General features: G+C 40.7%; 1 protein-coding gene across 1 annotated transcript in view; it reads right to left on the reverse strand.

Annotated features, from left to right (window-relative positions):
* Positions 1–24,110, reverse strand: part of LOC137976790 (uncharacterized) — a 62,348-nt gene that overhangs the window by 17,146 nt on the left and 21,092 nt on the right. The window contains exons 16-30 of the mRNA XM_068824133.1: positions 23,407–23,566; positions 21,715–21,894; positions 20,379–20,512; positions 17,446–17,524; positions 15,619–15,658; positions 13,777–14,035; positions 12,863–13,145; positions 12,437–12,596; positions 11,644–11,819; positions 7,737–11,001; positions 6,836–7,187; positions 4,311–4,768; positions 3,667–3,830; positions 2,385–2,564; positions 911–1,036 (exon numbers count right to left, since the gene is read on the reverse strand). Of these exons, the coding sequence (XP_068680234.1) occupies positions 911–1,036; positions 2,385–2,564; positions 3,667–3,830; positions 4,311–4,768; positions 6,836–7,187; positions 7,737–11,001; positions 11,644–11,819; positions 12,437–12,596; positions 12,863–13,145; positions 13,777–14,035; positions 15,619–15,658; positions 17,446–17,524; positions 20,379–20,512; positions 21,715–21,894; positions 23,407–23,566 (6,016 nt within the window). The remainder of the gene's footprint in view (positions 1–910; positions 1,037–2,384; positions 2,565–3,666; positions 3,831–4,310; positions 4,769–6,835; positions 7,188–7,736; positions 11,002–11,643; positions 11,820–12,436; positions 12,597–12,862; positions 13,146–13,776; positions 14,036–15,618; positions 15,659–17,445; positions 17,525–20,378; positions 20,513–21,714; positions 21,895–23,406; positions 23,567–24,110) is intronic.

Genomic DNA, 24,110 nt, shown 5'->3' on the forward strand with positions numbered 1-24,110 from the left:
AGCTAATGTGTTTACATACCTGTTGTTCATTAATCGCAGCACTCAGACCCGCGATGGCAGTTTATAGCACTTTTCTTTGTAAACACGGTCGAAAAGCTAGAATGCTGCGTTACACAACGAATAGTTTCTCAAATTGAATCGAAATGACAGACAAAACAAAGCAGCCAACAGAATCTCTTAGTAATCAAGTTGTTTTTATTGCCTTTTGAATACAATCAATTCACCTGAGATTTGTTCATAGCTCCTCTACATCGCGGCAGCAGATGCATTCCTTTTCTTGCTGTCCCGGCCTCCCGGTTAAAGCAAAAATCACAGCTGCACCAAGTCGTATTTCCCCATCTTGAGCCTTCCCTTTCGGTTGCTTCCTCTTCCTGCGATCCTGAACTTTCTCGCATTGGATCGAAAGAATATGGTTCAAGTTCTGCCATAAACTTACGTGTATTAACGACGAAGAAAGCGGAGTACTATGTTGAGACTTAACAATAACAGAAGATTTCAGTGAAAACCAGCTGCTTGCTTGTGCGCAATGACGTCACAACATGGCGGCTGACATTCCTTTTTTGGAAGTAACCGGAAGGAAAAGCAAACAAAATGGCGGGCGTTCAAATTGAAAAAACAACCAAAGATTTTGGGCAAATTCAAGGCCTTTCAAGATGAAAAAGGATTTTTCCTGTTTGTTTAGGTAAAGGACGTTATATTTCGATAATAATAAGACACAAAAAAATTTGATCTTCTAGCCTTCAGTTCTCCTTTAAAACTTTGCCATCAGGTCACTGATGGCAATTACTTCTCACGCGCAATTGCGTGACTAGTAAGTCCAGCGGTTCGGAACGGGATTTTTCGGAACAAATTTTTCGATGGCAAGTCAAGTATCAGATTTATTTCACTTGGGATAACTGAATATAAGCACCTGCGCGTCTTCGTCGACTTCCCCAGTCGCTTGTGTCAATGAATTCAGCGCCTCTCCTTTCATTGCTACTCCGTCAAAATCCTTCACAGGAAGGCTGCTCAACGCACCAGCTACTTTACCGCGGAACTGCAACAAGGGCAATGGAAAGGATAGATAAATGAAAACAAAATAAGAAAAGAAGCAGAAAAAACATGGAAAAAGTGATGGATGGATGGATGCATGGATAGATGCATAAAAAGACAGGCAGACGCGCGAACGAATGGATTAACAGACGGACGGATGCAACCTCATTCCCAAGGCTTTCTCCGCCGACCGCCCTACTCTCGACGGAGAAAAGCCCTGGGAACGAAGTTAGGACGGATGGTAGGGAGGGAGGGAGGGAGGGATGAAAGAAGGGATGGAGGGGGAAAGGGGTGAAGGGAAGATGGGATGGATAAAGGACAGCAGAGCCTGCTAAGGGGAGAGTCACGCGAAAAGCGATGCGGGAGAAATCAAGGGCACAAAACGAGCTAATAACCTAATATATTTTTATTTCCTTGACTAGTGTATCTACAAATGTCCCAAGAATCGTCTGAGATAGAACTTTCTGAAAAATATTTTATTCCTTTATTTCCGCAGTACAGAAATTTCGCCAATAAAAAGGACAAAGCAAAAGTATAAAAGTATAAAGAATAAAATAACACGGTTTGAAACGTAGATTGAACAATGAATCTATTGCTTTATTTTTGAAAATTTATTCAATTTACGTTACGATTCCTGGTTTCAACGGGCAAACCGAGCTTACTTTACTTTTACTTACTTTATTTACAAACAAATCATAATTATACAAACAAGACCATGGTGACCCGCAGTTAGCATTGCTATTCTAGGCGGACCACTTACACTGCGACATTAATACTCGCTCTCACAACAACGTAAACAAAAAGACACTTAGAAATTGACAAGAGATTACACAAACAAACGCCTCATACATAAGAGAAAAAAGTGTTTAAAAAAATGATCTGAGATATTACATGTAGCTTTTAAAGAAAAGCCATATACTTCGAAAGATCGATATAACGCATATCAACATTCATCTCCTCGATTTTAAGAAACATCAGAAGCAATTCATTCAATTTACGTTTAAAGCGTGTTTTTCTAAGCTGGCGAAGTTCCGATGGGATACCATTCCACATTTTTGTACCAATTCTAGATAAGGAAAATAACCGTTGGTTTTTTCTCTACATTTCTTTGCAACAGCTAAGGCGAATAGTTTGCCAAAAGGGCGGCAGCTTTTTAACAAGGGACGAGTGGATTCGTTTCTCAGTCGCGTGTGGATTCTCTTGTAGTTCCAAAGAAAGAATTTGCTCACAAGGAAGAAGGAAACGCGGCAGCGAACACTCAAGGTAATGGACAAAATGATAAATAAATAACGAATACATTCATGACAGAATACGATTGCATTAATTTGCTTGAAATTAGTTTATTTACTTACTGCAGCTCGCTCCTGTTCAGCTCCAGAGTCATTACCGCTACTTTTGCCTGCCTTTGCATTTAGTACTGAACTGGCTGCTGTGGCAAGCTGGACGGCTTTTTGATCACCTCCTTCCTCGCCAGCGGAACCAGTCATATCTCCCATCACCTTATCATAATCAATGCTGACAGGTTCTAGAACCTAAAAAGTAAAAACAAGTTATAAAAACAAAAATTGCCATTTTATAGCCAATCCAAGATTACGCAAATAGAGGATAAATTGATTTATAAAAAACTGAACTACGCGGATATGAGATTTCCAGCATTTTCATTGGCTCGCCGGACACTGGCTATCAGTTCATATACCTACTGTACCTAATATGGTCAAGGAACGCGTCAGCAATTATTGCTCACGCGTTCCTTGACCAATAAAGCGAGCTGAAAACATTTTTGCAGCTCTGAGAAAAAATGGCCGACAAAATCTGTTTCGGACCGAGGCAGAAATCAATGCTTTAGTTGACAATACATGGAAGAGTTGTTGATCGCGGAGTTTTTAATAAAACAATTATTCTACTCGGGCTTGCTGGATATAAAATGATTGTAACCAACTCGGCCCGTTATCTATCACTTCATATCCAGCGCGCCCTCGTAGAATTGTTAAATATGCAGAACGCGGATGGATTTTGTCGTCCATTCTTTTGAGATATCCACGATGTTACGGCCTGAAGCAGAAAGTCTTCTTAGCCTCTTTTTATAAAGATAAGCGACAGGTCAGAATAGTGACTCCTACAGAGAGATCCGAGTGTCTATAACTCGAGAAGATAAGCTGCATTTGTAGAGGTTGGCAGTTTGGGCTGCGTTTCGTCATCTCAGCTAAGAATTCTACGAATATGACAGTTATTTCAATACCCCAATCTTGCTTTTGTTTAGGGAGCTTCGTATCTCAACACTAGCGCATGTCGGACGCACCAGTGGAATCACTAATAATGAGAGTCAAAGCAGGCCAGAATGCTCTTAAATTGTCGCCATTGCCATCCGTGTTCCTAAATATCTTAGAGAGGCAAGACCACAGCGACAAAAGAATCTCTTCTACATCTGGATCGGAATAGATGTATTTAAGTTCATTCAGAGATATTTCCTTGGTTACATTTTTTGCCTATTTCTTTCTCTTCTCGCCATCGAGATTACCTTGTCGTTTATGTATCTACAGTTTGTGTGCGTGTGTTCTCAGCGACCTGGCCTTTATATGCAAGCGAGGCTCAGCAGCTGAGAACAAACCTTTGAAGTTGTCTATTCTAACTTACCCGGACAGTAAAGAAACTCTCGGCACTTAACATATAAGCATCCATAACTTTCACGTTGACTTGAATTGTATAATTATTCTCGGCCTTTCCAAGTGGAAACGCAGCTGACATCTCGGGCTCAAGTCCTGCAGCCATTGGAATGATCTCATCACCGTTTTGTAATTCTGTAAGATCGAGAACGACACGCGTGAAGGACGCAAGATTATTTGGCAAGTAATAGAAATGGGAGTTTTAACAAATCGAATGTGGTTGAGCGTTGCCTGTACTTTTATCGACAACGACATTCCTCATCACAGAGGTCAAATTGTTGTGAACTCACGAGGCGCAGCCGAGTGAGTTTTAACCGCAATAATCAACGCAAAGAAAATGTTTATTTCAGAGCGTGACCAATATCATGACACAAAGAAAGAGCAAGTGTTGTCTATTACTTTCTCGCAATATGTTTGATTTATTTCCCAAAATGAGCGTTTCTGATTGGCTATTACATTGCGTGACACATTGACAAGAGCACGACGCAAGCAGCGTTGTTTAGCCTCTTATCGACAACGGCAAATCAGCCAATCTGATTGCGAGATTACTAGCAACTGTGGTAAAAATCAAAACACCAATGCCAATGAAAATGTGAAAACCAAAACACTCCTTACCAATTAAATAAGAGAGAGGTTTATCGTCATCTTCCCATCCTTCGCATTTGACAACAAATTCTGTTTCCAGGGCAAAGCCTTGAGTAATTGGAATCTGACACGACCCTCTCTTTGGTGGAACGTTCATGAACAACTCCTCGATGACATAACCTCCTGGTTGACCTCCCGGCCTCCAAGCGTTCAGCTGCAATCTGTATTTTCGTCCAGAGATAAGAAATCCAGATTCGATCACCAAACTTGACGAGCTTAACCCTGTAGCGGTCTTATCTGCCCAGTCGTTGATTTCTTTCCAAGAATCATCAGAAGATTCATCAATTGGTGAGCCGTCCGAAGATTCATCAAGAAGTGACAGCTTCCATTTATATCCTAACCGGTCATCCATCTTGCAGTCAATGCACCTACTTTCCACGACGAGCCTTTGAAATGGATTCCTCTTTGCAAGGTTGTTAAAAACATTCCTAGAAGGAAAAAAATGCATTTAGAAAAAGGGCGGGAAGAAGTTTTCAATCCAGTAGGCTACTCTCCAGAGTGCATCCGTTTTTTCTCCTTTAGAGGTTAGAGCGGTTTTCAATTGAGTGTCGAAAGTAATTAGCTGATTACTTTGGTTTTGCATCTACTTCACTCAGTGATTGGTTCAAAGTTTTCGCGCCACTTTTTTAACCAATCAAAAGTGAAACCAAAACCAATTGTGGCTCGCGCGTGCACATTTTCCCGCCTTTTGTGTCGGCTACTTGTAATTACTTCGAGTTTTGATTGGTTTGCTGGATTGTCTCCGACCTTTTTGATTGGCCAAAGTAATTTCTTTGGTTTTGGTTTTTAAATGCGGCCTTCAATTTATCATCCTTATCCAAAAAAGAGTCCAGAACATCTATCTATTTAAAGAAATTAGCCTCTTGTGTTAGGCCTGTTAGTCCGGCCAGAGTTTCAACTTCTGGTCCGCCATGCCCGGGTTGTTCGAAACACGGTTAGCGCTAACATCGTTAAATACCATGGAACCTATAGGCCATTTCGGAATTGCGCAGGGAACTTGGGCGAATTTCAAATTTGAGCCAATCGATAAACTGACAGCATCACATGAAAGATAACATAAAGATAGACTATCTGTCCAAGTTTGATCCTTCTATGTCGTACAGAGACCAATTTTTAAAAAAAACTATCTGTTAAGAGCCTAGAAAGGCCCATCAGGCCGGCGCTTATCTCCGGTTTCCGTAGCATGAAGCGACTAGGAGTATTTCTACACCCCCACTGGATGGGATGCTAGTCCGTCGATGGGTTACCCCCAGCATTTCCGCCGGACCGTGAGAGTTAAGTGTCTTGCCCAAGACCAGGACCCAAACCTGGACCACTCGATCCGGAGTCGAGCACTCTAACCCTCTAACCATGAAGCCACCGCGCCTCCCACATTTACTCACTAGCTTAAAAATGCAGTGTGTGAATGAGGCTTAATTAGTATGCAAAACGAGAGTTTTCGGCTTTCAGATTGTCAAATTCGTGTTCTGCACACCAAATAGGCCGCATTCACGCACTGCATGTTTAAGCTAGTGAGTAAATGACGTCACTTTCTCCTCGATCCGGATCACTGAAAGCTTACCAGTCGGAACCGCACCAAGTAATGGCGGACCGTTAAATAAAAAAGTGGAGTTAAAATAAATAGTCGTCCTCTTGAAATTACTTCAAAAAATTCCGCCTATTGAGCAATCAACGCAAGTACTCCCGAAATGTGAAGAAAACCGAAAGCTGATTTTTTCACCGTAGTAGCACTTTTAATTTTTTTTTTCTGATTTCTACAATATTCACAAAAATAGGAAAACAAAGTGATTTTCACCTCGCCTATTTCCAAATAGTAGGTCCATGACGGGATTTTCCAACTGTCGCAAATCTAATAAATTTTTTAAAAAAATTTTTAACTTAAAAGAGTTGATATGGTTTTGGGGGACGCAGCTTCAAAATCAGAGAGGTTTGTATGAAATTTTAACAACGTTTTTAAGTCCGTAACTTGGTCTCTGTTCGACCTAATCTCGTACCCAGATGTCCCTCTGTTACGTATGACCGTGGGAGATCTGGGTACGAGATTATGTTCAACCTAAAAGCATCAACATTCGACAGATGGCCAATCTAATGTTATCTTTTGCGTGATGGTGTCAATTTATCAATTGCTTCAAATTTGAAACTGGCCCCAGTTCCCTGCGCAATTCCGGAATGGCCTTTTCACCTTATTCCAAAATGGCCGCTATTTTAGTGTTTTTACGTTTCCATGCAAATTGGCCCTTATGGCCTCGTTCAAGGTTAAATATTCTTTTGAACTTTACGTTTGAAAGCGAGGCCATAAGGGTCAATTTGTATGGAAACAAAAGTGTACTACAATGGCGGCCATTTGGAATGAGGTGTATAGGTTTTGATACCTCTTAACCAAAGATTGGCGCTAACCAGGCTAAAACCCTCTCTCATCTCATTTACACCACCAAACCATCAAACCAGTAGCTACCAAGAAGCCTAGAATGTAAAAAAATAAAAACTGTACTCACTCAATTACCATAGTTGGCGGTTGTCCTACCAGAACTTGCACACTCTGGTCAAAGATGTCCACACGGGTATCCTTGGATATAACAAGTCTAAAGTCGTAAAAGGCTTTCTGATAGAAATCTCCAGTGTAAACTACGACCTTTCGGTTGTCCCCGCCAAAAACAAAAGTTCCGTTTTCCCAACACCCACCATCACTGCTGGGTTCCGAATCTTCCGTTGGGAACTCTTCTTCTTTTCGTTTGCACATCCACTGGAACGTAATGCCCGTCACGTCACCAGGGACATCAGGGTCTTTGGAATCCGATCCATCTAAGGTCAATGGTAACTGATAACCAACAGAGCGTTTCACACTTCCTGCCAAGAGGTGATAGTAACACGTAAATTTAGTTAGTGAAAAGATGCTTAAGTTGCAAATGCGCAGATTTATCAATGATTTTTGGAGGGGAGAGGGTATCTCCAAAAAGAAAAAGTTTCTAAACATGAAAATTTGTCATGTTTTTTTTTTTATACTTTTCTCGGAAACTTATCACTGACCCATCTTTTCATAATTCACCTTTATCACGCGGCGGCCATTTTGGAGTCCGTTTGGAATAAAGGCTCTGTCTTTGCATTGTCTTAGTGCCCGTCCAGCCTCAAACTAAATGAGAGGTTAGACGGGCAAAATCTTTTGTTTCGACATTGAGTGATATGGGTCTATTAGAGGATCGTGGTTTCCCAAATGGTTCTTCGGGTTTAAACAATTGTGTGGAGGCTAGAGAAACGCTCCGCTCGATGCTATGTCCTGTGTTAATTGTGAGCAAACCTTATGCGTTTCCATGATATTCCGGCAATGTGATTGAGCTCACCACGTGACCTTATCACGTATTGGAGTACTTTGGATGTAAGGATTCCCTTTGAGCCTACCTCGAATAACAGCTTCCAATTCCGACCGTTTCACTTCAACCCAAACGGTGTGTGTTCCGAAAATGCCCGCCAAGTCCCGCTCCTTTCCGATGAAACCGAGCTTAAGGTTGAATTTGATAAGACCAAACGGAAGTTTCCCTTCCCGGATGATCAAATCAGTGGTCTCTAAATCGAGATCCGTTGCCGGAAGTTCCACCATTCTAACAAGATGATCGGATAACTCAAGCGATTTGTTTTCGTTGTGTGGATCGGCAAACGAAACTTCGAAAGCGCTCCACGTAAAGACAAGGTTTGTTGCTACTGGACATCTGTACGTCACATGACGTTTTAACAGTAATTTTTCCGATTTCTGTATCTCGGAAGGCGGATCATTAGATCCATCACCAGTAATCCTGACAATGGGAATATCACAAGGGGTGCCTGTTATATTCACAACATTACTTGAACTCTTGGTGGACACGATATTGCTGGCGGTGAGGGTCACATTGAAGCTTCCCATAGTACCATAAACATGTGTGACATTAATTTGTGTCTGATTGGCATTTATTTTGTTAAAAATGAACTGAGGTGACAGTAGTCCTGGCCTACAGTGTTCGCCGCCGAAAAATCCTTTGTAATAATCGCGATAGTCTAAGATCATGCAAGCATCAGTTCCAGGATCTTCAATATCAATTGTAAAATACGTCGGATCACCCTTAAAGTTAGGATAACTGGAGGTGACTGCAACTTCACCAACTGCTTGCTGGATGGTTACGTCCTTGACCGCTGGTAACTTTGCCAATACATTGTTAACCGTCACTTCGACTTTGTACTGTCCGCTACGATAGTAAATGTGCGAAGCACTCGATGAAGCAGTAATATTCAATGGCGAGCCATCACCCCAGTTCCAAATGTAACTCATGTCGTTTGGTTGCGAAGTAATGTTAAAATACACAACTTCGTTAGAGCGGAAATAGTTCTTCATGTCTCCAAATCCTTCAGTCAACTGCCCTTGTTCGATACGACCAACAGTTATGATAACATCAATAATTTTTTGAACATAAACTTTAGCTGATAACACAGCGTAGCTCACGTTATTTGAAATGTTGACGGAGATTATGAAAATCCCTTCTTGCTTAAACGTGTGGAAGAGCTCATGGGATTTAATAGGAGAAATTTCTAGATATTCTTTACCAGAGAAACCGGATCCGTCATTAAAATTCCAAGAGCAGATTGCATCCGTAGGAGCCGTTGAGTTGGATTTTAAGCTCAATTGAAAAGTGACGAGCCCTGGGTTGAGCCTTACAGGACTATCTGCTGTCAAAGCGATATTTTCGACAGGATACTCTGCCACCAAACTGTAGGGCAATACTGCAGAGACTGCTGACAGAGAATTGAAAATGGTGACATTTACGGGAAATTTGCCGGCGCGAGAGAACGCGTGTGTACTAGTTACTGATTCGTTTACGTTCGCGATCGCACGGTAGACCTTGTACATGCTGCCGTCACCAAAGTCCCAAGCGAATTTCATTCGGGTACCTTCCTTTACTATGACGTCAACTGAAACGTTTTGCTGAACTCGGATGAATCGCTTGTCGCTTGCTACCAAAACGTCTGTTATTGCAATATCCACATCATGAATGAATGTGTACTCTTCGTAACCCAAACGGTTGTGACATTTGACCGAGATGTTGTACGAGCCAACAGCTGGAAAACGGTGATCTAACACATTTCCAAGATGCGAGAAGTCAATTTTGAGCGTATCTCCATCTCCAAAGCTTACGTCACAAAAGACGGTTGTACCGTAGTCCATCAAAACGGTAACCTCGGAATCAGTGCCAAAATCTGCTGGAGGTGCATTCAATACCAAGCCAGTAATTTTTTCAAGATGTTGTACAACCACTGTAGCATTGAGAAGTCGTTTAACAGAGTTTACCGCATTATAACAATTAATTTCAACCTTGTAGGTACCAGTATCATTGTACATGTGGGTTGTACTGTACTCTGTGCTAATGGTGATTGGGGAGCCATCTTTAAAGTCAAAAGCACACTTAACATTTGTTCCATTGAGCACAACACGATTAACCGTCACCAAGTCACCGACTGCGAAATACACATTCTGAGTGACATGCGCAGCTGGGAGAGTGAAATGCACCTCAGTTACCGGTATTTCAACCAACGCTTGAGAACTGATGGAAATGTTGGGGCCAACCCGGTTAAACGCGAATAAAGTCACCGTGTAATTTCCTACGGCAGCATATGAGTGAGTGATGAATCCACTTCGACTTGCTTCAAGGGCAGTAACCTTTTCGTAACGTGGACTTCCGTCTCCGAAATCTACTACGTAAGTTACATTTGTCCCCTCGGCTGATTCCCACTGGATTTCAGTTGCCAAACCAATTGCTTTGGCTTCGATTGGCTTCGAGAATCGCAAGCCACTAATGAAGTCAAACACATATACAACTGTATTCAGAACCTTCTGATTCACAGAGTTAGCCACAATAAGAGTCACATAGTAGGTTCCTGGGGTCGCATAGGTGTGGATAGTTGAGTTCAATTGAGTGCGCAAGCTGTTACCATCGCCAAAATCCCAGATGTAGGAGATATTGGAGCCAGAATGCCATGGTATATTAAACACAACGGCGTCATGAGTATTGACAATGGTGCGATGCGTCAAAGTAATCTGATCTCCCACGGGAATATCAACGGCTACAGACAAACTTCCCGTGATGTTCGATGTAAGCTTTTTAATCCCTGTGGAATTGTAGAGATGTCGTATGACAAAATCTGCAGCATGCACATAGTGAGCTGCCATGATGTAATGCCGGTGGTGCATGCTGGGATTACTCGTCCTCAGTAGTTTTTCGCCAATGTTTGGATGACTGCCGTACTCAAACTCAAACGAGACTCCATCAGCTGGGGTTACGACACTAAACGCGAGCTCCCCGCCCTCGGACGTCCATCCTAGTACATCTCCTTCTTCGACTGTCGGCTGCTCGCTGATCGATAAGCTTTCGATATGATGGCCGACGTCCTCGATGGTGATTCGATTTTCCGATATTAGCTCGTAATCTGCTCGAGGTGCGTCGGTCTGGTAAGGCACCTGAGGTTCACAGGAAATCTTTGTCTCTGTAGAGTTCGTAATGCAGCGACGACGAAATATACAGAAAATTTCGTACGGTTGGCACTTCTTCTTTTTCGTTGGTTGACAAGTTCCATTGGTAGACATACATGATTTGTTGGAAAAACAGTAACTCTCGCCTGAAAAGCAACGCGGACGGAAGATCTAAAATAAAGGGAAAAAAATAATAGCCATTAAAAAGGAATACAGAGAAGAATAAGGAACACGCAGATTTGGAGGTTAAACGTTTTCTCAGTCCCACTGCTTGGAACCGAGAAACTCGTAGCCGTCCTAGCACTTGGAATCAAATCCAAAGGTTTACATCGCAAGTAAGTGGCAGCAATACCGCAAAGGGAGATGGGAAGGGCGTGAATTGCATTTGGCTCCCGCCACCTTCGATTGAAGAGCAGAGACGGGGTATGTGGAAGGGCGGTTATTTTGAAAAGTAGGGTCTCGTCTAGCTGGCGAAAATGGACGAGTACGAAAGGCTCTAGTTATATTACGCACTAGATTACATTATTTACTGAAGAGTTTTTCTCTGTAATTCAGAAAGCCGATTTCAACAAACTGACTCTCTTGAAAAAAAAAAAAAGAAAATTAACGAGCGACGAAAAGATTGTTAAAAATGAGACCTCAAAGAATCCTTTCCTTAGGAGTGGCATCAGAATGACGGAACAAGTAACGAATTGAATGGGATAGGGCCGGGGTCAACTGCGGACTGAAATTGAAGTCATCTAATGTAGTTGCCAGAACATATTGACTTAGAATATAAGAATGACGGAAAATCATACAAGATCTCAATCATACCTGCAATTTGACATTCCCGGTTTTTACTCCTTCAAACTCCCACTCGGTGACTTTCCCGTCGTGACGAAATTCGTAAGCTGGGGAGACTATTGCTCCCTGGGGGCTTGCAGACGAATTCGAATAAAAGGACTGATTCTCTCGGGGAATTCTTGGCCCAGCGCTGTAATACCGGGAACCTGAAATTGATACCAGAGCTCAATAACGAGCAAAACACTGAGTGTGGCACAACCGAGTTCGTCTTCTTCAAGAGTGGAGCAGTGATGGTTCTGATAAGTTCTCCCTTTTAGAAGATTAAAGAAAGACTTTCATAAAAACGATTTCGCTCTTGGACTCGCCTAGAGAAAGAGGCTAACATCAGAAACGGCCTACTTCTGTTTGATTCCGTAGTTAAGTCACTTCTAATAGGTAAGCGGGAAATCTTTATGTCTATTTACAATGTCAAGACGAAGGGGGGTCACTTTAAATCCACTCTTGATAGTTGCAAACATCTAAAACGGAAAAAGTCAAGATTCCCACAGCAACGGGCTTGGCTTGGTTACGCGCCTTCTATAGCAAGTAAATTTATGATCCGTCTTGTTCCTGAGATATCGTGATTACCAGGGCACAGTTTAAGACCCATGTTCACCCAAAAGACATTGCGCGCCGCTTTGAATAACTCAAGACGGAAAACCCGAAAATCACCGGCGAGTACCCAATCAAAACGTTGGAACTATTTCAAAACAACAACACAAGCGCGCGATGTCTTTCAGGTGAACATGGGCCTTAAAAGTAAATGACTACTACATTGACTCACTCAAAGAAATCGATTCGTACAGTCCATCTTCAAAGGAGAAAGTGTTATTAATTCGCGTTCCACGGATGAGGGAGCCATTACACTCTACCCATGCTCCTAAGGGAACTGAGTGTGGACAATGCAATTCTACAGGTCCAAGGGGATCGTCTATGTCAAACACCTATCGAAGAAACAAGCAAAGTTAAATAAATTTAAACCACGACGAATTTAAACAACGTGCGAACTTTTTTACTGTTTGTTGCTACGCAATGTTCTTAAAGTTTATTCTTTTTATTATAAAAGAACGTTTTTCTACGCGAAAGATCATCGTCGTTGATAAAAACAACTTTTTTAAACATTTCGAAAGCATTTGCAAAGCCGTCCATCTCCAACAAAAAAAACGTTGGTTGGTTTTTTTTGGTTCCCCTGTGGTTTTGTTTCTCTCACCTTTGACACTGTGATTGATCCCGTGACAGGATTGGTTGCTTCCATGGAAACAATGTAAGACCCCGGCTGGTCATAAATATGGCGAATCTGCGGCTGATCTGCAGGCTGCAAGGATAGTGATCCATCACCGAGTTCAAAGGTAAATGTTACGTTCTTGCCATTAGTCAAGTTCCCAGATATTGTCACGGGCTTCAGGACAGGCAGACGTGCATTCTTGACAAGATGCAGTCCCAGGATTCGATCGGATGCAGAGTAGATACTGTTACGTAATCGGCCACCGCATCTGAAAAAGAGAGGTTGATAGGGAGAAAGGCGAGAGGCAGCCGGGTTTATTTCTACATCGTATGCAAGCACTTTTCGTAGCTGCTTTTTTAAATGAATGGACAACATCAATTCGAAGAAAATAAGTGACAATGAAAAGAACTAACATCTGTCAAGGATTTGTAGTCAAAACAGCCGTGATGAAGTGCCAAAACAACGTGGGTTAACGTTGATTTGGTAAAAGAGAAAACAATATGACCGCTGGTCATTTAACCGTTTCATTTTGAATTTTTAGCTTGTAGCTACGACTTGTAACCACTCCTGTTTAATTGTAATCAGTTTCCTTTGTTATGTTGGTGGTCAGTGCAGGCTACGCCAATGTTTTTTCTCTTTCCTTACAAAAAGAACAGCTTGCAGGTCCATTTTGATTCCTATTGACTTCAATAGTCTAGAAGCCAAATTAAACCAAATTGATTTCACAGAAACCGTCCAAAAAATGTGATGGTTTATGTGAAAGACGTGCACGTTGCAAGTGTTTAACTCTGCAAAGCTCTCAGGAACCAGGAATTTGAGCATCTTTGTAAAGAAGATTCTTTTAAGCTACAGAAGACCTGCCGTATCCTCCACTCATGAAGTCTTATTATAATTCTTACTTGAGAGAGTCCTGATCCTCGGTCGGCCATGTTTCGTGGCCTGGGCATGGCTTATCGCAATCAGAATCATCGACCTGGCCAGCGGTTGGCAGGGAGTCTGCGCACAAGCAGATGTTTCCCTCTTGCAAGGTAGCATAGCGGTATTTTTTGCCGCACTGTCTAATACAGTGCAGAGGGCTTATATCTTGCAGGTTATAATCTCCGGGACTTGAAAGAAAAATACGGTTCTCTTCAATAATTGTGAAGCATCCCAAGTACTCTGTAGAACGAAAGGCGATAAGAAAATCGTGAGGACGAATTGTTAAATCTTGAGGCTTGTCATTGAAGATGTGGATGGAAGGTAGCAATTGAAATAAACGCAACAGCGCTGGGAAATCAAACTGGGAGGACGCAGCCGGCTGGTTGTTCAAAAAGTGTGGTGGTCAGAAGGGAATTTGAACCCGGCGCATGCGCACTGAGACTCAAGCATCCCAACCACTTATTCGTTTGCAAAAACGCTTTTCAATCCACTCCAAAATCAATTTTGCTATCGAAAAAGTTTTTTTTTTTTTGCTGCCGACATTTATTTTGCTTTTTAACCTTGGTTTTGCATCAATTCACGTATTGGTTGGTCTAAATATTTTCTTAGCGTTGTGATTGGCTCATTTACCCCTTTATCTTCCAAGAGTGATTGGTACAAATTTTCTCCTCACAAGCTTAATATATGGTTAACAGACTGGTAACAAGAATAAATAAATTCATCAACAGGTTTTTTTCTGTAGACATATTATCAAATTCCCATAACTGACAGAAAAAAGTAATGTATGGCATTCAGTAGGGAGAATTAACATTCAGATCTTGGGAATGAAACGGTTAATTGTTTTTTGCCTGTTGTGATTAGCTAAAGAAATCACTTCGATCTTGGTTTTCCCGAACTAAATTGAAAACCGCTCTATCCTAATTGCTAGTGATATCTCTTCTAAACAACCCTGCAAGAATATCATATCACAAATCAAGATAGACAGGTACATTTACCAGATCAGAGCTAGGAACTATAGAACTAGGTTAGAAACACTTTGACCGGCATTCAGGACCATATGGTGAAAAACTAATCGTTCAAAGAATTAAAACCTTATGCTCTTAACCACTTTATTGCAAAATCGTCCATTCAACATTCCCTGATCAATTTCAGAGAAGTTAGATCAGTTGATTTAACAATACTAAGGCCACCTACAAATTTTAAACACACTTGAAAATAATCACTATTATCCAAAGAATAGATATCAGGGTCTTTCACAGGCTTTCAATTGATTCTTTTCCTTCTTCTATGTTTTTGCATAAACTAAATAATTAATTTAAAAACCCTGCACACAATTCTTAATTACATAAATCTTTCTGGAACAAAGACTTTTAAATATTTTATAGCACTAGAAAAACGTCCTTTCTTCGCAGAGAAGCACTAATTTCAGATGTTTTGCAAACTCCATAAAGCGACAAAATAAATGTACCTTCCGAGATTTACCAATGTTCAAGAATCGTTACACAAAAAATACCAAGTCAGCAAAAATGGCAAGAAATTGCGATATTTATATTAAGTGTTGCAACTGTGTTTTACGGTATACATTTTACTCTAATTGTTCTCGTAATTGGCCTTTAAATGTGATGTTTAAACCACGTCAGTTTGCGAAGACCGGGTTACAGCAACAAGAAGAGTAGACTCCAGTGGGAATTCTGGATCTTTCCAAGTCTTTAAGAACACTTGATGCCGTTTAAATGATTTTTTTACACTTGGCCTCTTGAAATATGAACCCAGAATGCAACGACAAAGAAATAAAATTCGTTTAAAGCAAGAAATTGATTTACCTTCTGGGCGGACCTGCATCCTCACGGTTGAGACAGGGATCTAGAAAGAAAAGAGAAAATTTCTAATTTAATTTTTTGCAACACGGTTGGAGAAAAAAAAAAGAAAAACAAGAAGAAACAGCATTAAATTTGCAATCGTTCTGGCAACAAATAGGAAAAAATATTTAAGATTCGAAAGCATGAAATAAACTATCAGCGAACAGTTAATTTGCGCTTTCAAAACAGAAGAAATTTGTATTGTAAAGTATGTATTCCTTAAGTTGCACTCATATTCAGAAAATAAAAACTACATGACACAAAATAAATAAAGAAGAAAGATCAGGACTTACGGCGAAAAATACCCCGAGTAGGTAGCTGACAAAGAAGATGAATTTCATTATTGATGCGGCAATCTAAATGCCTTGTCTTTGTAAAAGAAAAGAGGAAATATAGTAGAGGTATTCAATCTTCTTCTTGCCTGACCAGGACTAAGATAAGAGAGTTCCTCCGCCAGCATCAGCAAATGTGCTTGCTTTTCATTGGGTAAAGACAAAACAACCCTCTTTACCATTAAAACTAAACAACCAATACGGTTGGTGATGAAGATAATTACCTCGCTCCACTACTTTATAGAGAAATCATATGATAAATAGAATTCGATTTCTGGAAAATTCTTACGTTGCAAAAAAAAAACTTTATGTTATGCAATAATGTTTTATTTTTAGTTGCCATTTCGCAATCATTGCCGCATTAGTGCAGACAAGGTTTGTAGATGTAATAACCATTACTGAGTTTTTTTTTTTAAAGACGTTCATGTTACGACTTAACTCCGGAGAATGTAAGTTAGTCCCGTTTTAAACGTGCCCAATTTAATACAAATGAGAAAAATCAATTGTTTTCGCTCATTTACATTAGATTCGGCACATGTGAAATGTGATGTTTAAAATGGGCCGTAAAGTTCAAAAAAGTTTCTCAAAATGAAGATAAGAGAAGACAAGTTTCATAAATTTATTTCTCGAGTAATCATCCTTAGTTAATTAACGCATAATGCGATAAAACGTGTTAATTAACAACCGCTAGCGCTTATTTATTAAAATCGTGTAAACGCCCAGGCCGATTTTAAAGAAAACTCTGAAGACCACAGCAAGAAAGCTAATCATTTAAAAGCAAGATTTTTTTATTGTCTCAAAGCAACCACTACTTAGTTACTGTAGCGGAACAATTATGTACTCATTTAAAAAACACCGCTTTCTTGACGTCATATATGAAGACACGAGAAAACACCTGTCTTTCTTTTTTTTTTTTTTTGCACCCACTCTCTGGGTGCACGTTTTCTTTCCTTTCGTCAATTAACTGTCAGTTCTTTGCATTTCGTAAGGCTTTGTGACTAATTTCCGCCCCCTTTTAAAACAATTAACACGCCACTTTAAACTGACAATCTTTACTGCAGCCATCAATTCTTGAGTAGAGAGCTGAAACAAAGAATATTGAGAAATTTCCTTTCTCTTTTAAGTGTAACGACTACGTAAAAGTAACAGGCAGTTAACGAAAATCACAGAAAACTGCAAGAAAAGCGTGGTGGTTTTCACTTGGCTCGGACGTTCGGGTATAGTGTGCGTTTTTCGTAATTCTTCAAGCGTTGTGTGCGTACTTCGGATGACATATTTACTTTCATCATATCGCCCTTACGGCCCCGCTCGCGCTTTCATTGTGAATCTATTGGGATAATCCCCACATGAGGGCCCCGTACGCGTTAGTGCGAGCAGGGCAGGAGGATTTCGTCGCTTTTAAGCATACATCCAAGTTATTTACAGCCAAAAAAACAAGCAAGCTTAGGAAGCGTTTTACCAAATCTTTCCAAGGATGCATCAATGCGGAGCTGCTCGCTTCGGCGTCTTGTGACACTTGCCGGTGACCCTTCATGAAGCTGCTTCCCAAAGTACACAAACTTCAACATCCAGCATCACCAGACAACCTTGTTCAGCTAACAGGCCGTCCAATCATTACTGCTCACAGTTGGATTACATCTGAGCCATCGCGTCTACTTGGTGAAGAATTAGATAAACTAATTTTTCAAATGCGTGATATCGTCAAACACAGGAAAATCAAATGTCCGCTCCTCTACAATTCTTTTCCCCTACCTGTTGAAGTACAAAACCTACGCATCGATGACTGACAAATATACGCTCACTACTTTTGGCTTTACCTCCCTCTGCGCTGGCATTTCCTGCCCTGGTACTATCCACGCTATCATAGACATCATAGACGCATGCAAACGTCTTAACAAACCCACGTCCTATCGCGAGCTTTTACTCAATCTCAACCATTTTATTGGCAACAACAACGTTTTTGTTTCTGGGTGTACCACTTTCCGGCGGGGAAAAGGGGTCGCCATGGGAAGTTATCATAGTCGGCAAATCGCTGATTTGGTGCTGCTCTTGAGCGAATTTAAATTTTTGACAGCTCACAACACGACAGGCCTTTGTATTTTTCGTAGATACATAGGCGACGGTTTTATGTTGACCTCAGGGGCTTCTACGAACACACTCGTCGCAGCGCTTGCGTCCTCGTGTCCCGCTCGGGTGCCCATTGGTTTCGCGTACAGTCAGCGTTTCGTTTATTGTTTCGACCTCTGCGTTTCGCTTTGCTGCTGCACTGTCCTGCATCGCGGGGTCCACCATCAGGTTTTCCAAAAACCTCATCAAAGATACATGTGTCCGCATTTTTCTTCCAGCCACCCCCAGCACGTTTTCACAGGCATCATCAAAACAGAAACATTTCGCTACAGTCGCCTATCTGCAACAAAGAACGATTACGACTTTGTTCGACAACTTTTTTTCTTTAGACTGACTAATCTAGATTACCCAGCGAAACTCTTTGCCGGCGGCTCCTTCCCTTGGCTGCCATTGCAAATTCACAAAGAACGAAAAAAACACCGTAACACGTCAACTACAACCCACTTTCACTCCACTATCTATTATCATAGTAAGTTCAATAAGCACGTTCGCGCAGACAAAATCGTCCAGAAAATATTTCATAAATATCACAACATTTGCTTCCCGGGGCTCGGCGGGGCCTGCTGCGGTTCCACTAAATTGCATACTTTACTTCTCACAAACAAAATCATGCATTCCGGGTTATCGTCTCGTTCAAAATCTAACTAGTCCTTTATGAAGGAAGTCGATCTTAGATCTTTTGTTTTCTACTCAACACTAATGTTTTCATTTTCAATTAATACTATATGCTTATATTTTTCCCATTATAGCATAAAATTATATCCATGTAAATAGTTTCCTTGCTGGTTTTCCTTGAAACCTTTCAAAATGAAATAATTTTATAACTTTACTTCACATAATTTTTGTGTTGTTTTCCATATCTGATTGTCATTGTAAGGGTAATTTCTACATTAAATTATTGTAAATTCGAGTATATCTCAGTGTTGAGTACTTTCTTCTTACCTCCAATGCGATAGGATCCCCAGATTATCCTCCGACCATTTAATTCATGGATTCGAACAAACAAAAGAACGAATGATCACATCCTTATTGCATGCACCTTGTACCAGCGTCGTTTCGATTACCCATCACTTTTCTCTATACCGAGTGTTACACTCCGCTTTCCATGCAAAATTCATCCATTTTATACCCAGACTTCCTTCCGCGCTTTTTTTCCAGCCTCTTGTTCCCACTCCCCTCCATTTTGTGTTCTCGTTCCCAGTTCACATCAATTCATTTAAATTTTTCTGTCACAACCGGGGCTGACGCGTACGTGGGACCTAAAAAAATTTTTTTCGGCCTCAGGCGTCTCTTCAGTGGTGAAGAAAATTTGAAGGACTTTCGAACACTTTTGCATGAGTATCGAATAAAATTTTATATTTCACAAAATTTATAAATTGCATGTCGAACGTTTCCGATGCTGTGTCCCTTTTTACAATTTTCGTTGCAACTTTGACCCGTTTAGTAACTTACGTCGCGACAGTCTGTCTAGCGTTTTTGTGTTTCCCTCACGCGAAACCGGGTCAGAAATTCACCCTCTCTTCTACCATCCCTTATCTTTTGATCATTTTTCTCTTATGCGCGACACGGGGGGGTCGGGTGGAGGTCTAGCGCTGGACTAGAAACCCCCTTGCTCGGTTGCGCTCCGCCCCTGACGATTCGCAACGTTCATCGAGCCTAGGTGTCAGAGCCATTTCTTGTCATCTTTCCTTTTTTCTCCGAATATTTTGTTTACCCGATTTTGACGCACTTTACCCTCCCATTTTCGCCGGGGTAACACACTGGCCTCTGGAGAGGTACGTGCAGGGAATTGTGCGCCCCTGCCCCTTTGTGAGCACCGGGTGGCTACTGGCCCGGTAGCCTAGCACCCGCAAGGGTCCCTACCCAGGGTTACGTTTGGGAAAATATATATTTATTGATCAATTTACCACTATTTTTCACATTTAACAAGTTTTGAGTCATTCGATACAGAATTCATCCATTTCATATAGTAGTTTCATTTTATTGTCCTATTATAAACTATCTCCTTTCTGGATCTACACCAATTGTTATTTTCAAAGCTAATGCACTCCAGAGAAGTTTTCGTTTCTTGAGATTTAATATAAATTTGAACATAGAATTTTGCTACCATGGACCCTACAAACCAACCGAGTATATCAGAACGGCGAGTTCAAGTCTGGCCCAAGGAAATTGTATCAACTTTCTGGAAGAAACCCATCGGAAACAAAGACACTTTCCAACTAATGCTATTTTTTGTGGTAATGGATGCTCCCCTGATATCATAACAGAATGGATCTACTCTTCACAACACTGGGCGAGCCCACAGAAACTGGACAAAAGAAAGCTTCATCTGCAACAACGTGGACTCCAAAGGACACATCTGGTTCTATTTTGACATTCATCACAACGAATGGCTTTATCTGAATGGACAAAAAAGAACGGAAAATCAGAATGAATCAAATTACGTTTTCTCATTTTTCAAGAGTATTTAAACTCATACGCTTTTCCTTTTTTGGATAGGCATATCTTTGTTTCAAAGAAGCGAATGGTTTGCAAATAACTGTTTCCTTGAGATAAGTAATATAAATTTTCTTTTCTCTGATAGGTCCCTTTTTGCATAGGTCGCAGATCAATTTTCTTTCCAAGTTTTCGGTTTTTGTTCACAAAGGATGGATGTTTTTTCCTTTCCCGTTTTGCTTTTCTGTGTCTCGGGGCTGGTTTTGGTATTAAAGTTTTTATTTTCACACAGAGTTTGTTCTGTTTACTAACCCAACTATGAAGTAGAGATTTTACCTTGTAAATTTCTCTCCTTCATTTAACAGCCTAGCCCTAATTTTTTGCTATGATTTTCCCTCAACTCACCATCCACACACACAGTATTTTTCCCCTCACTTACCCACTTTACTAGAGATTATTATTTCAGTTAGTGGAGAGAAACCCCTTCTTGTAAGGGAATTCTTGCTGCAGCACCATAATCATGCCACAAAGGTTGCTAGTCTACTGCTGTTTTTGTTTTTTTACTTTATACATCTACCACTTACACTGCGACATTATTACTGGCTCTCACAACAAAGTAAACAAAAAGACACTTAGAAATTGACAAGAGTTACGCAAACAAACGCCTCATACATAAGAGAAAAAAATGATCTGAAATATTACATGTAGCTTTTAAACAAAAGCCATATACTTTGAAAGATCGATGTAGCGCATATCAACATTCATATCCTCGATTTTAAGAAACTTCAGAAGCAATTCATTCAATTTACGTTTAAAGTGCGTTTTCCTAAGCTGGCGAAGTTCCGAGGGGATACCATTCCATATTTTTGTACCAATTCTAGATAAGGAAAATAACCGTTGGTTTTTTCTCTACATTTCTCAGCAAAAGATAACGCGAATAGTTTGCCAAAATATTGGCATCTTTTTAACAACGGCCGAGTGGATTCATTTCTCAGTCGCGTGTGGATTTTCTTGTTAGTTCCAAAGAAAGAATTTGCTCACAAGGAAGAAGCAAACGCGGCAGCGAACACTCAAGGTAATGGACAAAATGATAAATAAATGAACGAATAAATTCACGACAGAATACGATTGCATTAATTTGCTTGAAATTAGTGTATTTACTTACTGCAGCTCGCTCCTGTTCAGCTCCAGAGTCATTACCGCTACTTTTGCCTGCCTTTGCATTTAGTACTGAACTGGCTACTGTGGCAAGCTGGACGGCTTTTTGATCACCTCCTTCCTCGCCAGCGGAACCAGTCATATCTCCCATCACCTTATCATAATCAATGCTGACAGGTTCTAGAACCTAAAAAATAAAATAAAAGTTATAAAAGCAACAATTGCCATTTTATAGCCAAGGAATGGGTTACTCCCAGCATTTCCGCCGGACCGTGAGAGTTAAGTGTCTTTCCCAAGACCAGGACCCAAACCCGGACCACTCGATCCGGAGTCGAGCACTCTAACCCTCTAACCAAGGAGCCACCGCGCCTCCCACATTTACCCACTAGCTTCAAAATGCAGTGTGTGAATGAGGCTTAATTAGTATGCAAAACGAGAGTTTTCGGCTTTCAGATTGTCAAATTCGTGTTCTACACACTAAATAAGCCGCATTCACGCACTGCATGTTTAAGCTAGTGAGTAAATGAAGTCACTTTCTCCTCGATTCAGATCACTGAAAGCTTACCAGTCGGAACCGCACCAAGTAATGGCGGACCGTTAAATAAAAAAGTGGAGTTAAAATAAATAGTCGTCCTCTTGAAATTACTTCAAAAAATTCCGCCTATTGAGCAATCAACGCAAGTACTTCCGAAATGTGAAGAAAACCGAAAGCTGATTTTTTCACCGTAGTAGCACTTTTAATCTTTTTTTACGATTTCTACAATATTCATAAAAATAGGAAAACAAAGTGATTTTCACCTCGCCTATTTCCAAATAGGCGAACGTTTTTAGGCCTAATTAGGCCTAAGGTTAGCTTTTATGAATGTTTAGGATAGTGTTTACTCTCTGTATTGTACTGTGATTCCGGATTCCGGGTTTTAGGGTTGCCCACAGAGAGGACAGTTGACAGCCAGAGCTCAATTTCATAGGGCACCAGTACAGTTGCCTCTTCCTCCACTGAAAATTTTATCAACCTTGTTATAGTAATAATAACAGAACTTATTAATCCATGTAGATAAATTATTTTTATTCAATGTTATGTTGACTACACAGTCATGTTTAATTTAAATTCTGCACCATTTTCAACCAATTTAGATACTATGATCAAGAAAGCTTTCAGGCCATAATTATTATTGACAGTTTGAGGCCATAGTAAACCAATGTAATGGAGCCATGCAGGCCACTTTTAAGGTCGTCATAAACAAGTAGTCACCATGAAAACTAACCATTCTCTTAACAAGAATTCAGCTGTTCTTGCAACTGGTTTGAATTACTGTAAAATTCTGATACTAAGCACTGGGTGTATATTTCGTTCCAATAATAATATTGGTGTCTTATTATTAGAGGGAAGTTTGCGTTTCGAAATGGCAATGAAAACCCGTGAAATCAGCCATAAACAATTCACACTAACAATTCCTGGGCTTATAATCAGGAGGGGAGAGACGGGGGGGGGGGGGAGAGTGGTAGTAGCAGAATTTTACGGGTTCTTGTCTCTGAGAAGCCTTGCTTTGTGCACTAACTAGTTACAGGTATTTTATTTTACTGTGCGACTAGCTCTGATTACTTGCTTCTCCCAATGGCCTCTCCTGGTAATATCTATCATTAAATAGAAAGCAATCATAAGGAAAGTTGTACAGAAACGAATTTTTTTTACGGATACCGGAAGTGATGGATCCTTGAGCAATGGATGTAAATATCGAGTTAGTTCACTGGCTATGTAGCCTACTTTTTCATAATCTGATGATGACATTAAATATACAGCAATGGCAGATTTGTCATGTGTATTCTCCGGTTCTGCTTGAAGTTTAGTGTAAACAGGTCTGTTATGTTTATTAAGGTATTCAAAAGCTTCCTGTAAACTGTCTTGCCTTGCTTTGGAATAACATGTTCCCATAACTTTAAAGGCAAGCAGTGAGTTGTCACAATGCCATTTGGCTCATCAGAGTCAATGTTATCGTCTGACGTGTCCCTGTCAGAGACAGTTGTTTCGGAAACTGGAGGTGCTGCATGGTCCGCCTTCTTCACAGGGATGAGGGTCCACAAGACAGTATAAGGTTTGCCTCCCACTTGTATCTAACAGTGAGAGTTGCACTTGTATGCCCCTCGCTGAATATCACCAGCTGCACCTTTTTGAACAACACCATCGAGGATATCTGAGCCTTTTTTAAAGCAGACCTTGAGAAATTCTATTTCCATCAATGGAAAACAAGGAATTCTCCAGGAAAATGAAAAAAACTGATCAATCTGGATGATTTTACATGCCATCGCTTGACACCAGTTTCCATCACCTAAAAGGAAATTAATTGGTCATTAGGAATACACTCCTTTTCTTCATGAGAACACTGAGGCCAAGATTGGACCAAA

Source organism: Montipora foliosa, chromosome 11 (genome assembly GCF_036669935.1).
Source record: "Montipora foliosa isolate CH-2021 chromosome 11, ASM3666993v2, whole genome shotgun sequence".
NCBI classification, from domain to species: domain Eukaryota; kingdom Metazoa; phylum Cnidaria; class Anthozoa; order Scleractinia; family Acroporidae; genus Montipora; species Montipora foliosa.